We start from the raw sequence: 17,856 nt of genomic DNA on the forward strand, positions 1-17,856 counted from the left end.
TCTGCAGAGGTTCCAGGGCGAATGCTCAACGCAGATCTGGCCAGACCCTGCGCCTGTTCCAGTGACCTGGAGTCGGGGACAGACAGCACAGTCTCTGCAAGCCAGTGCTGTCCATACCTGTCAGCCATGGCTCCTGCCCTGGCCTGACCCTGCCTTTCACATTCTAGCACCTTCTTTCCAGACTCTGCCCTTCAGGCTTGGATGACACTTTCCCACCACTTGTCAGTCCACCCAAACATCTCAGACCCATCCTGCAAGACTCACATCAAGCGGCACTAACTCCAGAGGCAGCCCCACACTGTCCTGGGCCCTTACAGAGCTTTGTGTAAACTCCAGGGATGGACACTGATCACCGTGCAGAGCTGCCTGTCTTATTGGTCTGACACGGCGTGCACGGGTCTCCTGAGCCCTGCGGATAAGGCTGATGTGACAAACACGATCTCTGATGTCACCGAAACTAAGACCTGGGCCTACAACTCGGACCCACCTCTGTTCATCACCAAGATCTGCTTTCTACACAAAATACCAAAGCAGTTTTGCCCACGTAGATGCAAATATAAAGGAGAATGATTTTTTTGGTCATGGTGAAAACTTTTAAATACATTTCAACCACTTGGGTAAGTAAATTCCCTTTTGCAACTATGAATTTTATGTAATCGAAATACAGATTAACGGTTTCTTATGAAAGTTTAGCATCCTAATTGAAATAGGCTATAAAACATGCACTGAATTTTGAAGACTCAACATTAAAAAGTAAATATCTCATAATACTTGAAAAATCTGATTACGTGACAAAATGGCATTACTTTTATAATTGGGTAAAATAAGACATATTACTGCAGTACATTTCATCTGTATCATTTTATTAATGTGATGACTAGAAATTTTAAAATTATATGTGTCATTTATATTTCTACAGACAGCATTAATATAGAAAAATAATAAAAAAACAAATAGCTGTCATTTATTTCATTTCCAGAACTTTAAATTTTTATCCCAATTAATCCTCACAATATATTTAATATATATATTAAATATATATAAATGTGTGTCTATATTTATATATGTATATATGTATATACAAAACTATGTCCATTTTATGTATGAGGAAATAGTGGCTCAGAGAGGTTAATACATTGGTCTAATGCCACACAGCTGGTCACACAGACCAATGCTCAGCTCTAACCCACATGAGTCAGACTCCAAAGCCTGAAATCCACATGTATGTTTTGCCTCCCCAACAGACCTGGGCCACAATTTCTCCAACTCCTCTGATGAGACTTAGGACCGTGCTTGGGAAGTAACAAATGCTTAATAAACAACCAATGAACGGAGTAATGAATCATCAAGGTTTGCAGTCAAGATGAAAAGGAACCACATGAGTATAGTGAAAGCATTCTGTAAACTTTGAAGCTTTACACAAACACCAGTTATTATAATTATTCTCCTGTGATAACCAATCAAGGTGGCTGTGCCACCAAGATCCAGTCCACTGGCCCACGGCAACAAAGCCTTCCCCTTCCCCCAGGCATGCTTGGGAAAATACCTTTTCTGTATCGCTAGCGCCCTCTTGTGTCGCCCTCTTGTAATAGCATGTCAGGACTTTGTATTTAAAGGAAATTATTAAAATAATGTAAAATTGCCATTTTTGCTCTTTCACACCTTCGAGAACTGTACATAAAAATCCAAGGGCTATATCAGCCCTGAGGCTACAAGTCAGTCATCTTGGGTACAGGAAAGCCTGCTTTCTTCAGTGAGTGGTTTTAAGTGATCCCTAATGTCAGGAAGGAAGAAAGCAGAGAGTCCTGTGGGGCAACGTGAGAGTCAGTAGTTCAGGAACAGATCTGTGAGGCTCCAAGGATAGAGCCTTCCCATTTCACACTCCGTATCTTGAAATCCCACCTGACTCATGAGACCCCTGAGCCTGTCCCTCATAAACACTGCAGGCTTCAAGCCCAGTCTGCCTTCCCCGGTCCCGGGGAGCATGTCAGCGCCCCATCAAGCACCACTTCCCCACTTCCCAGTGCAAGGACACCTATATTTTCCAGGCCCCCCTGACCTGCTCTGTAGGAAATGTATCAAGCTAAGGCAGGGCACACAGGGAAGGGGAAGAGTGAGGTCTTGGGTCTACACTGGTATTAACACAAGCACCAATCAAGATAACCCAGGGGCTCCTGGGTAGCTCAGTGGGTTAAAGCCTCTGCCTTCAGCTCAGGTTATGATCTCAGGGTCCTGGGATCGAGCCCAGCATCGGGCTCTCTGCTCAGTGGGAAGCCTGCTTCTCCCTCTCCCACTCCCCCCGCTTGTGCTCTCTCTCTCAAAGAAATAAATGAAATCTTCTAAAAAAAAAAAAAAAAAGGTAAAGTTACCCCATACACTGAGCCCTTTCCGACACATTTTTTAAGTAGATGGAGATGCCACATGGCCGTGAGTAAGGGCTCTGACTTTACAGCCCCCACACTCACCACGGCAATTTTTGGCGGTCACAGCGTCCCCGTAGAAGCCGTCAGCACACCTCTCACAGTGGGCACCATCCGTGTTCCCAATGCATTTCAGGCACTCTCCGGTGACGGAGTCACAGTGACCCTCCTCGAAGGGGTCCACGTTGCCGCTGCAGTTGCAGGGGACACAGGATTCCCCAGGGACTGTCGGGTTTCCATAGTAACCGTCTGCACATCTGCATAAAAGTATTGAAAGAGGGATCCAAATGCATGCACTTCCTCTAGACATTACCCCCGCATCCAGGGAAGCTCTGAATGGTTAGTAAATCAGAAAAGTAAAACTTTTCCATAAGACTGATTGGGAAGCCATGCAACACCAAGTCTGGACAACCAGATTGCCTTCACTCATTGTGAAGACAGAGAGTGTACCCCAAATGAGCCATAAATCCCAGTGGATGTGCCCTCAGCCCCGGGGCCAACTGGACCTGCATGCCGTGGGTGTGACGTGGCTCTCCCAGGGACCACAGCCAGAGCTGGGCACTGAGGCTGACACATGGGAAAAGACAGCGTTGGCTTTCAGGCGCCAGAAGACAGCTATTAAATCAAACCACCCCTACTATGGAACTATCCAGAGTAATGGGGTATTTCAGTGTGTGAATGGTAAACCCTGGCCCCTCGCTGTTTTCTATTGTCATTGATGAGAACTCATGTGAGTTCAAGGAGCCCAAATGCTGTTCTTGAAAAATCCCCCGGGGAGTTTTCACTTGCGCTTTTTAATCAACATACCGGCTTCTCTATAATCATGCAAAATAATCATTACACACCAAAACTCTAAAATCATACTTATCTATACGTTTGAAAATAAACATGTATCACTGATATTTAATTTAAAAAAAAGTTTTGCTGTAACTTTGGAAATCAGCTGAGTGATGCCGACAGAGTACCTCTCGCACCAAGCTCCCGAGTATCCCAGGGCACACTGGTCACAGACCACTTCGTCCCCATTCTCAAGGTGGCAGGTGGGGCTGAAACTGTCAAAACATGACAAGTGAACACAATTTTCCAATGGGTGGCACAGAATTTCTAAACATTTAAAATCCTTGTATTTTACCACTCTTTATGAACTTTCAATGGAACTTCACTCCAGAACCCCAGCCCCCAACCATGCAGCCCACCTCATGAGCCTCTCTCCTGGGCACTGGATGCTCCCCTGTCCATACTCTTGCTTGTCCCTCAGCCCAGAGGGTGTTTCTTCCCCTCTCTGCCTGGCTTCACCTTATCCTTTGTGCCCAACTCAGCTGCCCTCTCCGCCAGGAGGCCTTCTCTGACACTCTTCCTGGCTGAGCCGAGCTCCCGTCTGTGGGTTCCCTGGCACTGGTCAGCCTGCCTCAGAGCCCTGCCCACACTGGCCAGGAGTGAGCTCAAGCTTACAAGTGACAGCCCAGGCACATTCTCTAAAGGATCCCCTCTGCTCACTGAGGTCCCCTCAACCTTTACTCCTGGGGTCTAGGGGTCCTCTGAAGGGAGGTATGGGAGCAACTGGGGGGCCACTATGATTTCATGAGAGTAGCCCTGATTGTATCTGTTTTACACAGTGGAATTTCAAATAAAAATCCCCGTGGGGGAGTTCTCTGGGCTGGGGGGAGGAAGAGTCCTAAGGGGTAAGCCAGTGAGAGATAAATAAGCTTTCAGATCCAGGCCTGTGGACACATGGGGCCCAGCATGGCGAACGAGGCCTTGTGCATCACTGACCCTTCCCACCCCCCTCCTGTCCTGTGCTCCAGGACCATCTGCGATTTCACAAATGGGATCCACTCTTTGATGCTGCTGTGACTTGGCACACTCCGTTCCTCCTGTCTGTCACCTTCATCCTTCAAGCCTCAGATCAGGGGCTTCCTCAGAGTCACTTTGGACAGATTCCTACTCCCCTGAGAGTGGACTGTAGTCATGACCACACAGTGGTCCCATGGGACCAGCTGCCATGGATGAACCCTCCAATACTTGAGTACCTTCCGTGATATTCAGTGCACGGTAGGCACTCAATAAATATTGGTTGAGAGGGCGCCTGGGTGGCACAGTCATTAAGCGTCTGCCTTCGGCTCAGGTTATGATCCCAGGGTCCTGAGTTTGAGCCCCACATCAGGCTCTCTGCTCAGCTAGAAGCCTGCTTCTCCCTCTCCCACTCCCCCTGCTTGTGTTCCCTCTCTTATTATGTCATTCTCTGTCAAATAAATAAATAAAATCTTTGAGAAAATGAACGAATGAATAAGTAAATACTGGTTGAATCACGAAATGAATTCAGCCCATTTTCAATGAGCCTCGTATTACATACTTTGGTCATTACATCAAAAATTCCTTAAGGCCAGGAAACCAGTTTTATTCATTTCTGTGTACCCTACACCTCCTAGCCTACGGGCACTGAAAGAGTTAACAAGTCACACTAGACCAAGAGGAACCAAAGTATGCATATTTTTGTGCCATCCCATGATCTTTCTTATATAATTTAGTACACCAAACTTGTTCTTTTTAGAAAGAGAGAATTCACCCCTCCATCTTTAATCTTAATTTAGTACCACCGGGGAGGCACACTTTTCTCACACACAAAACCCCGCTCTGAACATATCCGTGCACATCTGAATGGACTCTCTGGCCACACTGGGCCTGCTTCCCTGGTGGGGGTGCCATGCTTACTTGTTGGAGGCTGTGGTGAGGGGGCAGGCGCACCGCTGGCAGTCCCCCGGAGTCCCTCGGGAAGGCAGCCCGTAGAAGCCGGGCGCACACTGCTCACAGTGGTCCCCGGTGGTGTTATGCTCACATGCCTAAAACACACGCATGAAAAGAAGACTCAGCTCAGGCTTCCTTAAGCAATTCTCTGATTCATCGAAAAATAACTTAAAGTCAGGGTGGGAAAAAAATGTTCAAACAAATCACCAAACTCTGTTACATGACAAGGGCTGCCTGTTTCTAGATTAATACAAAATTTTAATTTGTATCATCCATATACATGGGAAGCTTTTCCTTCTGCCCATGTCAGAGTAACTGCTACCAGACTTGCCTTTCTGTGGGAAAGAACTAGAAAACTGGAACAAAACATATCGAACCACTTCTTTTAGACACTAGGCAACAGAGGTGAGAGAAAGGAAGTGATGAGATGAAACCCCAGGATCTCATGTCTTTTTCCTGGAGATTCTTGAGAAGTGGGCAGTGGAGCGGGGAGATCCACTGTGGAGTGGAGTGTGGCATCCTGTTGAGTTGAGGAGACATAGGTCTGAGTTTGGGGAGACTGGAACTGCACGGATTTGGCTCGAGAATTGGAGTTTCACAGAATTGGGCCTCCAGAAATCTGCAAAGGAGACCCCTTCAAATAGCTACTGAAAATAAGCTTCTTATGTGTAGTGTGATTTCCATGCAGCCAGCTGAAAAATTAAGAACTCACACAAAGCCCAGGGCCACTAGAATTGTAACCAGCCAGTGCGGGGCGTCTCTGTTAAATGCCCGGAACACCCAGTAGAGATCCCAGAAGAAAAACTCGTTTGTGGTAGGGCTACACCTTCCCTAGAGTAGAGGTTCTATTAGACCCGCCCTAACAAAACTTAAACACAAATCTTGAAACCATCCAGCTGACCTGTGATAATTTAACGACTTGCCCAAACAAACTCTGATGTTCTTTCAAAGAAAGTAACAAAATCCAGAAACTTAACAATGAACAATATTCATCGTGCAATCAGAAACTAGAGTATGCTCCCGCTAGTCACCTCTGGGAGAATTTCGAATCCATGAGTCCAGACAGATAACAAGCAGGTAAGCAAATAAACAAAAGAAAGGAGGATTCTTGCTTACAGTAGAATACTGTGTGCCAACTGAGAAGCACGGAGAATATCATACATGATATTCTCCTTGGGGCAAGGGGGCAAGAATCATGGGGCAAGAATCATCAGAGACTGCTAAACCTAAGGGAGAATTTGATGACGAATATGATACTTGTCCGGCCTTAGAGTGTCTCCCTCACACTGCTTATTAATTGCAAAAGAAAAGAACAGTAAATGTATAGTAATTGACCGATAGCTGGTCTGTGTAATCAGAATTCACACCACCAGTGAGGGGCAGTGGACACTGTGGGCTTCCACCTGTGGTTCTCTGAGAAGGCCACAGCATCGCTAATGAGGTGTTCTGCCCTGAAAGGTATAACCTGAGTCAATTCATGGAAAAACAAGAGAAAAACCCCCAGTAAGGGACATTTTATTCTTTGAAAAATAACTGTGTTCTTCAAGGTGCCATTATCATAAGAGACAAACACTGTGGAAGTACTTCATATTAAAGAAGACTAGAGAGCTATGACAATAAAATGCAGTACCTGAACTATACGGGGGCCTGTAATGGCGGGAAAAAAATGCTACAAAGGACATAATGGAGTCAACTGACCAAATGGAAAAATGGATGGTAGATTAGAAAAAGTAGAATGCCAAAGTTATATTTAATGAAGTTGACAATGTACTGTGGTTATATAAGAGAAAATCCTTATTTTCAGGACAAACACACTGAACTATTTACGGATAAATGAGCACAGGGTACGTGACTTATTCTCGAGTGGTTTAGAAAAAACATTATGACAGATAATGAGAATAATACAGCAAATGGGGAAAATGTCAACGACAAGGTGAATCTGGGTAAAAGGTGGGTGCCTAAGTACTATTTTTCTTCCTACAACTTCTGCATACACTTAAATCGATTTCCAAATAAGGGTTTGTTTGTTTCTTAATGCAGGATAATAACTATTAAATCTGAGAAGAAGCAAACAAACAAAAAGCAAATGTGAATTATAAGGAGAAAAATCTAAAAACCAAACAGAAGGAAAAAAAAGACAACCCAGGGACACCTGGGTGGCTCAGTGGGTTAAAGCCTCTGCCTTCGGCTCAGGTCATGATCCTGGGGTCCTGGGATCGAGCCCCACATCAGGCTCTCTGCTCAGCAGGGGGTCTGCTTCCTCCTCTCTGCCTGCCTCTCTGCCTACTTGTGATTTCTGTCTGTCAAATAAATAAAATCTTAAAAAAAAAAAAGACAACCCAGAGAATTACATGGATAAGACCGACCACTGACTTTTCATTTGAAACAATGTAAGTCATATGCAAACAACAACTTTTTAAGTCCTGAAAAAAAAAAAAATCTGCAAAAATCTACTTCCAACTCGAAGGTGAAAGAAAGCCTTTTTCAGGTCAACAAAACATGAGAGAATTTGTTGGCTGTCAGACCTGCACCGAACAAATGCTGAAAAGAGTTCTTCACGAGTCAGGAACACAGAACCAGGTGAAATCCTGGATTTATACCAAGAATTGAAGAGTATCAGAAACCATAAATACAGGGAAAACATGAAAGACTTGTTTCCTTCTTCAAAACATGTCTTTAGAAAGCAGAATGACGCCACATCAGGTGTGCAGGAAGCGTGCAGGAGAAGCGGGATGGCACAGCGGGCCACACAGGGAGCAACACGGAGCATGAGGACAGCTGCATGGCTCAAGGGCAAGCTGAGCCAATTCTCCACATTCTTCCCCAAGTTCCTGTCAGCCCATGACTCTGTCTCCCAGGTGCTCCCATGACCCCAATGCCCAGGCTTATGCTACCCAGAGCTTTCTCCTGCCATCCCTACCCACCCCTGCCCGTACTCACTTGCCCCACCTCCCACCTGTGGGTCTACCTTGCCACTCACTTTCCTTTACCCCCATCTCTGAGAGCCGCTCATTTAATCGATCTTATTGGCCTTTTTTCATTCAACAGCTTAAATAATATTTCCAGTTTCTAAACTGCATGCTTTTCTATAATTCCTGAGGTTGATAGAAGTTTTCCCATAGGTTAAATTTAATTTGGGACTATAAATATTTGTATTACATCCTTTTAAATAGGCTTTCACCAGTTTTGTTTTGTTTTTTTTTTTAAGATTTCTTTGTTTATTTGAGAGAGAGAGGGAGAGAGAGTGAAAGAGAGTGAGAACACAAGTGGGAAGGACAGAGGGAGAAGGAGAGGGAATCGCCAGCAGACTCCACACTGAACAGAGTCTGACTGATGTGGGGCTTGAACCCAGGACCCTGAGATCACTACCTGAGCTAAAACCAAGAGTCAGAAGCTTAACCAACTGCACCACCCAAGCACCCCAGGCTTTCACCAGTTTTATGTAGAGGTATCCTTGACGGGGCTTCTAAATTTGAATTGTTTACAAATCACCTGGGTTCAGGGTCGATTCTGATTCAGGAAGTCTGACACAGGGCCTGGGTTCTACATTTCTAAAAAACTCCTGGGTTTTGCGCCGGCTGCTGATCCTCAGGTGACATTTTGGTAGGAATGTCTTGGTCTCTTTTTTCCCTTCCCAGCCCCAGTATGACCTTGATTTTGATTATTAACCCAAATTAATTTAAAATGTCACTGGCTTTGGTAAATGGCTACCTGGTTGAGCTAAAAGTATAATGCAAAATAACTAGTTTCATTAGAATACATTTAATTATGTCCACTTGCAAAATATCTATGATAGGATTTCTTTGCTCAAAGGGCCAGATAGGGCTCTCTTTCTCTTTGGGAAAGCTATTACATGGTTCTGCTAAAAACAAAACAAAACAAAAAACCCAAACCTACCAAATCTGTTTCAAGGTTTTCTCGGGTCACTGTCCCTTTAAGTGACCAGCTCTTTTGGTGGAGCTGGTATGTGAGGAAGGAGAATGCTCATCTCCCCAGGAAGGAGAAACATCTTTTCTTGAATGAAAAAGAAAAAGCAGGAGGGTCCAAGATACACAATTGCCTATTAGGCCCTTCTCTTTCAGAAGAAATGAAACTGGTTTCTCCTCCGGAGACCAGCAGAAAGAGCTCAGAGAAGGGGCTGATGTAAACCGTGGACTTTGGGGGGCTATGATGTGTCAGTGTGGGTTCATCAAGGATACCAGTGTGTCCCTCCAGTGGGGGGTGGGGACTGTTGATAATGTGGGAGGCTGTGCGTGTGTGGGAGCAGGAGGTATATGAGAAACCCCTACACTTTCCCCGCAGTTTTGCTGTAAACCTGAAACCACTCTTTGAAAAAGAAAAGGATAGGGCACTAAGTAAGAACAGTTGGAACTTTCTCTCTGATAACCTGTAAATCAGGAGTGGACTCCTGGAAGCTGGATGGACACAGGCAAGGCCCAGGGCTGGAAATGGTTATCCAAAGGGGAGAATTCAAAGGTTTCTTTTTAAAATAGAATGGGGGAAAAAAAAACAGTCAGATGAAACCCAGATAAATGATGCTACCAAGTTTTTATGTTTCCTTAAACTTCAATCTAAATTGTTATTGTTTTTGCCCCTTCAAATGTGAATGACTTAAAAAGGTAAAAATAATGATGTGAAAGTGGAAAAAGCTGGCAGCCAGGACCTCACCCAAGTGTCCCAGGCTAACATCCCCTGACAGTGTGCACCCAGGGGGCATGTTACCTTCATATCTTCTTGCCTAAAACGCACAACCTCAAGCTAATCACGAGAAAACAGACACGCGCTAGCTGAGAACGTTCCAGAGAATGTCCAGGGTTCCTCAAAAGTGTCACAGTCATGAAAGACAAGGGAGACCTGAAAAGCTGTCTCAGAACGAAGGCGGCAAGTGCAATGCGGTTCTGGGTTGAGGCTGGCAAGGGGACAGGAGTGGGGATTCTGATGAAATCTGAGGGAAGCCCGCAGTTCTGTTGATGAGATTTTGCCCACGGGAATTTCTTAAATCTTGATCAGCATACTCTGGTAATGCAAGATGTGAGGACCAGGGGAAGCAGGGTGAAGGTGAACAGGGTCTCGCTGTGTTATTTTTTGTAGGCTTTCTGTAAATCTAACATGATTTCCAAAAATGTTTCAATTAAAAATTAAAAATCAAATTTTCAATGAAATTTTTCAATTAAAAATTCAGTTAAAATTATTATCATTTATTATATTTAGAACGTAAAGGCCAGTTGCTACCTAGCATTTTCACTTTAATGTGAGTATATATTTTTGTAAAGATACAGTAATAGAAGCACATGGAAATACCCTTTTGGCTTACCGATACCTAAAGCCTCGGATGCCACAACCACAACATGCTGGGCAGCCCGAGCTGTGGGCCGACGTCCCGGGAAGGCTGACCTTGCAAACCTTTCCAAATGGAAAGGCAGAGGCATTTTAAAAAAGCAACCACCTCATCAAGCTCTGGGAAACTGATCCTGAGGGACCGAGTGTGTGTGTAAAACATCACTTTGTATAACTCCTATAGGCACTTGCTTTCCAGAACGATGAAATAAACAAAGAACAAAATGAGAACTTTCCTTACAGAATCAAGAAAAATTAGGTTCTGGAGAGAACAAGCAATCCATGGCATCATGATGAGATCTTCTCCACGGGTCTGATAATAAGTTTTCCCTATCCTTGGGACTCAATCTCTTTAGGAAAGAGCCTGAACATTTCCCTGTATGGTGACTAGGACACAACTGATCGATACAGGCGTTCACTCCATCTCTGTGCCACAAATCCATTAGAACCCAGGAGGGCGGCCTGGCTTCCAGGCAAAAGAGCCTAAAAGAACTCCTGACTGAAGTTAAAAAAATGGGTCTTGCCTTGTATCCACCCCAAAGTTCATTCTTAAGATTAACTGCATATTTGTCAAGCCACGTTTCAACTCCTGCTGCAGGAAAATGTTATATATTGCACAAATGAGTGTGATTATTATGTCTTAGTGTTCCTTTTAGGACATACTGTATAATATGCTAAAGAAATTCTAGCACTTTCACTTAAAAGACCTGATTCTTTTTAATCACTGGATAATGTTTTCTACTTTTATATTGCTTTCTAATCTTACGAAGTGAATTTGGTGTTCTAATAAAAAATCTGCAATGACATGATATATCCCTTTTCCATTTTCACCAAAGTAACTTTTTTTCAAAAAAGAGCGAGGGGAAAAATCAGGAAACATAGTGTACCATGAGCTTAAGTCTGTAAGTTTCCTCTGGGGTCTACTAGGGCCAGGAAAATCTCCTATGGAGGAAGCATTATTTTTTTAACCACTGTGCACAGCAGGTGGCTTTGGGATAGGTAGGATGGGGCATTCCACTCCAGATTTTAGGAACAGACTCACAAGGCAAACGCCATGAATATCACATTCAGCTGCATGGCCATGGCAATCACAGGGTTGACAAATTCCTCCAAAGAGTATTCCATCCACGCGGTAATAGCCCGGGAAGCAGGACTGCAAGAGAGGGACGGGTGACACACGTGAGCCAAGGCAACCTTGTACATCATGCAGATCATCTTCTTGTCAATAGGTTAGGAGTATTACCTGCTCCATTTCCCACATGTAGAGAAACGTACTTCTTTTTCCCCCTGAACTTCTTTATTGAGGTATCATTCACATGCCATAAAATGCACCCATTTTAAGGATATAGTTCAATGATTTTTTTTAGTAAACTTACTGAATTGTGCACCATCACCATAATCCAGTCCTCTTTTTTTTTTTTTTTTTTTTTTTTTAGGGTTTATTTATTTGAGAGAGGGAAAGTGCATAAGTGGGGGAGGGGCAGAAAGAGAGGGAAAGAATCCCAAGCAGTCTCCCCACTGAGCATGGAGACCTACATGGGGCTCGATCTCATGACCTGAGCTGAAATCAAACGTCGGATACCCAACGGACTGAGCCATCCAGGCACCCTTCCTCATTTCTTTTTAAAGGTTCTACCTTTAAAACCTAGTGGCTACCATCAAAACCTAGTGGCTATCCACCTTTGTGGTATCCTGCCATAATATTATTAGAAATCGTGTAAAACTCAGTCACTTAATCAGGGTTTCAATCAAGAGGACATTTTCTGCTCAACTTGATATTTTGTTTTCTTTTGGGTAAGAGTTACTAAATATTACCATCAAAGCGCTCGAGGGTGGCCTGTGTCAAACCACGAACATTACAGGCGTGCTTTCCATGGTATCCAGCAATGCTGTCCCTGTCTGGGAGGAGCAGGGGGCCATCCCAGACAGTCTTTCCCGTCATTCTCAAGATGACCCTGAGAACTATTCTATTTTATAGACATGGGATCTGGAACATGGAGCAGTTAGACTCCATGCCCACTGTGCCAACGGAAAGAGTCACACCTCCCAGACCTGTGGCCACAGAGCCTCTCAGGGTTGTGTTTTGAGTGCAGACTGGGGAGTAATTACTTTGGAGGTCAACATACTCCCATGGGGCCATCGGAGGAGGGGTGTGGATCTGGTTTTTCCTCTTATAAAATATATTAAAATTGCATTTTCATCGTATGAGTACTATATACATGTGTTCATTTACACTGACCTTTTGAAAGTTCCCTTAACGCCGCCACGCAGCCATGCTCCCGTCAAGGACAACGGGCTAGTCTATGGATGGGCACTGAGGGGGAGCTGCCTAGGGGTCTGTGTGGTGGCTACAGAGCTCTTAAGAATTCCAGTCCCCACATATAGCTGCCTGATTCCTTATGTCAGTTTCTTTTCTTTTTTTTTTTTTTTAATTAATTATTTATTTATTTGACAGACAGAGATCACAAGTAGGCAGAGAGGCAGGCAGAGAGAGAGAGAGGAGGAAGCAGGCTCCCCTCGAAGCAGAGAGCCCGATGCGGGGTTTGATCCCAGGACCCTGGGGTCATGACCTGAGCGGAAGGCAGAGGCTTTAACCCACTGAGCCACCCAGGCGCCCCTTTATGTCAGTTTCTAATGAAAGAATGAGTTCTTCTGCCTGACAAAAACACTTAAAATTATGTGTTAAGGTTCGTGTGCTTCCTTGAGCCATTGTCCTAAGCACATTTTCCTCTGAACCCAGCAGACCTGGAGTTCTCCAGCAGCATCTGCTCACTGTTGCCCCCTTTTGGTCTAGCTGGCCTGGGCTTCTACTTCATCTATTTCATCTACCCACCACAAGCCATACACTATGAGGTAGCCTTAAGGTCATTTATCTGATAAGCAAACAGGACTCAGGTCCTACAGATACTTCTTTGTCCTAAAAATATATGTTTTAGATCTAAAAAAAAGTCCATGGGGTCAAAAAAGAAACAACCCTGTAAAATATTTAAAAGAGAAATAGAAATATTTCATTAAAAATCTACATTATGGGGGCACCTGGGTGGCTCAGTGGATTAAGCCGCTGCCTTCGGCTCGGGTCATGATCTCAGGGTCCTGGGATCAAGCCCCGCATCGGGCTCTCTGCTCAGCGGGGAGCCTGCTTCCCCTTCTCTCTCTGCCTGCCTCTCTGCCTACTTGAGATCTCTCTATCTGTCAAATAAATAAATAAAATCTTTAAAAAAAAAATCTACATTATGAAGCGCAGGCCAACTATTAACTGCAAAGTTATAACTGATAAAGATTTGTAACAACAACTCATAAGTTAAATGTTCTCACTTTGTAAAAATCATGGCCCCAATCTCACAGCCAAGGACAAGGGTTCATAATTATTGTCAGTCTTTCTTTTTTTAAAAATTTTTTTAGGATTTATTCTTCTATTATTATTATTTTTTAAAGATTATATTTATTTATTTGACAGAGATCACAAGTAGGCAGAGAGGCAGGCAGAGAGAGAGGGAGAAGCAGGCTCCCTGCTGAGCAGAGAGCCCGATGCGGGGCTCGATCCCAAGACCCTGAGATCATGACCTGAGCTGAAGGCAGAGGCTTTACCCCACTGAGCCACTCAGGTGCCCCAATCATTGTCAGTCTTAAACACGAGAGAGGCAGGACCGTGTGGTGGTTAATGGGGAAGATGAAGCTTGGAACCCAACATGATTACTTCCTAGCTCTTTCCTACAGAAAGAGGTTAGGATTGTGCCAAATTCATAGGAAGTCCTCAGCAGGACAGAGTTATTATCGATACTTATGTCCAAATAGTTTCAAACTATATTTCAAAAAAATTTTTTTAGCAACAGATGACTTTTACTGGTGATAGCAGCGTGTTCTCACACACTTCATTGTGAAGTGGAGCTCACCTCAGTTAACACAGCTGGGGTTCATAAAAAGTCTCAAAATGGGTCTGTCTTGTCTCATGTTTTCTAGATGTCATGCTGGTGATGTGTAAACGTTCAGATACAATCAACTCCAATCCTCTTTAGAAATGCAAACTACATGGGTGCCTGGGTGGCTTAGTTGGTTAAGCGGCTGCCCTGGGCTCATGTCATGATCCTGGAGTCCCAAGATCGAGTCCCACATCGGGCTCCCTGCTCAACAGGGAGTCTGCCTCTCCCGCTGACCTCTCCCCTCTAAGGCTTTTTCTCATTCATTCTCTCTCTCTCTCTCTCTCAAATAAATAAATAAAAATCTTAAAAAAATAAAAAAGAAATGCAAACTACAGCAGGGGCAGCGCAACTTTCTAGTTGACTAAAGCAAGAGGGTAGACTGAAGTTGGGCCATTTCCAGATGTCCCAGAACCACCTCCCCCCAGAAGAGGCACCAGATTGCCTTAAACACTGACTTCCAATATTCCTATAGCCCCCCCCAATGTCTGACCCAAATGGTAGGTTTCTAAGGTAAAATTCAAGTGTGGCTCATTGTATCACCTTTAATGTGCTTTTTTTCTCCTTAAGAAAGAACAGAAGGAAGAAGAGGGGGAGAGCAGAAGAGGAGCCTCACCTCACAGGAGATCCCTGCATAGCCTTGGGGACATTCGCAGTGTTCCACCTCGGTGGCCAGGGTCAGGTCTATGATGTTAGGGCTGGCTGTATCCAAAGAGACAGAATCCAACCTACAAATAGACAGAGGTCACCCCGTGACTCAGACGCCCTCCTGCAAACGACAGCTAACACCTCGATGAAGGTAGATTCTTTAAAAAGTTCTGTTCAAACAAACAGGTGGTGGCACCTTTGTAAGGAGCTACGGATTTTCATAGCAATATGATTTCTGAAAGCTGTCGGTATGGCCTGGAAGGCCTCTGCAGCATTTGAGACATTTGCAACATTCTCTGCAAAGAAGAGCAGGTGCCTAGACAGCCGTGGGAAGAGTCTGATGTTGCCCAGTCGGAGCTCAAACACTTCAGAAAGACTAACCCATTCAATCATCCTATCTCGAATACATAGATTGTTCTTAAATGTATAATCCTGTGTTTATCTGTGTCCAACATGCATGCATAGACTGGCATTGCCAGAAATTGACCTATTGGAAGTAATCACATGGCCGAGGATGGAAACATTAGCTTAAGGGTACAGTAAAATCTAAGACCATTAACATCAGGAGGGTAAAAACCGCATGCAAGGTGGTCCAGACAACAGTGAACTTATCAGGCATTTCTCAGAAAACCGCCCCGAAGGTTTCCGATCCTGACTTCAAGATGATCTCCTACTGAGGCATGTTTGTCATGGACAACTGTTCTTACGCCCTCACTAAAATTGCAATAAAAGTATTTTTTAAGACAACCAGTTCCATTAGCTGTGCTCTTGAAATAATCAAGTAAAATATACTGCACTGAAAACACATCATTCTTAATAGATGAAGATGAGATTAAGGACCCTCCCCATGAGCTTTCCCTTTCTCTCAGTACATACCTGTAAAGAGCCCTTTTTGCAGAATTGTAGTTGGCTCTGATCAAGAGATGCGTCACGTTGGCAAGGACAGTCATCAGCTGGTCGCGATCTATCTCCCTTTTTTTATTAAAATCTCGGAAGTTCTCCGGCACAAGTCTGACCACGTTCAAGTACTCTTCATACGGTTGTAATGACAGCCCCTCAGCCTGGGTGCTTAAAGTGAGCCCATTTCCCTAACATTTAAAACAAGAGGGCATGTATTTGTAATTCAACTTCATGATCAAAAAATAAAATCGTGTTTGTATTCAGCAACGTGGCTTTTAATTTGTGCTTAGGTTCTTGGATCGAAGGTGTAATAGTGTCTGTAACTCTTGGTCCAGAATGACTGGGGGAGAGGTGTTTCATTGTATTCCCCTCAGAGGGATTCTAAAGGTTGGGTCCTGCACTGGGATCTCAGGAGAGAAGCAGCCTGTGTGTGTCACAGTTCCCCTACACCCCTCATCTTTAACCGAAGAGCAAAAGTAGAAAAGCATAAGAAGATACCTCTAGCTTTCCCTAAAATGGCCATTCACCAAAATACCGTATGTCACACTCTTCCCACTTGCCTCAGACTGGACACAGGGGTGCACATCAAGGTGCCAGGAGATAAGGACGCCCGGGTGGCTCGGTCGGTTAAGTGTCTGCCTTTGGCTCAGGTCATGATTCCGGGGTCCTGGGATCAAGTCCCATGTTGGCATCCCTGCTCAGCAGGGAGTCTGCTTCTCCCTCTCTTTCTGCCCGTCCCTCCAACCCCCTGCTTGTTCTCTCTCTCTCTCTCTCAAATAAATAAGTAAAATCTTTAAAGAAAAATAAAAAAATCAAGGTGCCAGGAGAGGGGGTGGACACTGCTGACTAGAACCTGAGGTGGTTTCTTACCTTTGGGAAAATTTCCAGTGAGGCTGAGCTAGGTCCTTGAGTGACGGGGGAGGAGGAGAGTGAGAGTACAGGGTTAGGGACAGTGGCTGAGGACAGAAACGGCAACCCGTCTCCATCCCCACACTGCCAAGCACTGCCGCCTAAGCATTCACGTGGGAGGCAATGTGGCAGGAGGTGACAGAGGGACTCAGAGGGCTGACAGGGGACTGCCAACATCAGGCTAACATCAGTCCCCCTTTTCAATTGAAAAGATAGGTTCAGGGATAGAGGGACAAGCCACATGGGCTGTCCTGAGGCAGCTCCAGGAATGGGCTCAAAGAGAATTGTCACACTAGGTCTCGGTGATGTCCGGACAAGGCAAAGCCTTGCTGAACACCACCTGACCCTGGACTCCCTGCTACTAAGCCCTCCCTTAGCCCACTCGGAGTCACAAACTGTCCCTCGGCTACGCCCTTCTACTCTACAGCAAAGCAATGTGAAAGCAAGTACCTTAATGATGACATCAGCGTGAGACATGAGGTCGCTGTCCACTGTCTCCACGGGAATATCATAAGACACTGTGTACTTGAGGAAGCCACCAAACGCAGTCAGCTGAAAAAGGTAAGCGAGAGTGAACACGGAGGGCCCTCGACCACAGTCCCTCCGAAAGAGGAAGTGGTGGCCAGGATCCGTCGGGAAACAACCTGGCTGCAAGGTGTCCGAGGGGCCACAGCACATAAGTAAGTCTGCAGTAAGGCAGCGAAAAGAAAGCCTGTTATATTATAATATTGTTTAACTAATATTACCAAAATATAGGATGTGATTTAAAGGTAGAGAAGGAAGATGTGCCCAAGGTGAATGAGCCCCAGTTTCTGTGAATCACCCAGGAGGAGGTATTTCACTTAAACCCTTTCTGAGTTAGGAGTTAGATCTATGATGATAATCCCAACATTCTGACCTCATTGCCCTGCTTGCAGTAGAATAATAAAGGGGGCGCCTAGGTGGCTCAGTGGGTTAAGCCTCTGCCTTCAGCTCAGGTC

At 44.8% G+C, this 17,856-nt stretch overlaps 1 protein-coding gene across 1 annotated transcript in view; it reads right to left on the minus strand.

The window, feature by feature from the left end:
• Window positions 1-17,856, minus strand: part of LAMA1 (laminin subunit alpha 1) — a gene marked incomplete at its 5' end in the record, with an annotated part of 156,939 nt that overhangs the window by 69,202 nt on the left and 69,881 nt on the right. Inside the window, 7 exons of the mRNA XM_080821508.1 lie at window positions 2,466-2,677; window positions 3,386-3,472; window positions 5,133-5,260; window positions 11,545-11,655; window positions 15,036-15,147; window positions 15,944-16,155; window positions 17,327-17,428. Of these exons, the coding sequence (XP_080677634.1) occupies window positions 2,466-2,677; window positions 3,386-3,472; window positions 5,133-5,260; window positions 11,545-11,655; window positions 15,036-15,147; window positions 15,944-16,155; window positions 17,327-17,428 (964 nt within the window). The remainder of the gene's footprint in view (window positions 1-2,465; window positions 2,678-3,385; window positions 3,473-5,132; window positions 5,261-11,544; window positions 11,656-15,035; window positions 15,148-15,943; window positions 16,156-17,326; window positions 17,429-17,856) is intronic.

The sequence above is a fragment of the Martes martes genome (assembly GCF_963455335.1).
Source record: "Martes martes genome assembly, chromosome: 13".
In the NCBI taxonomy this organism is placed as follows: Eukaryota; Metazoa; Chordata; class Mammalia; order Carnivora; family Mustelidae; genus Martes; species Martes martes.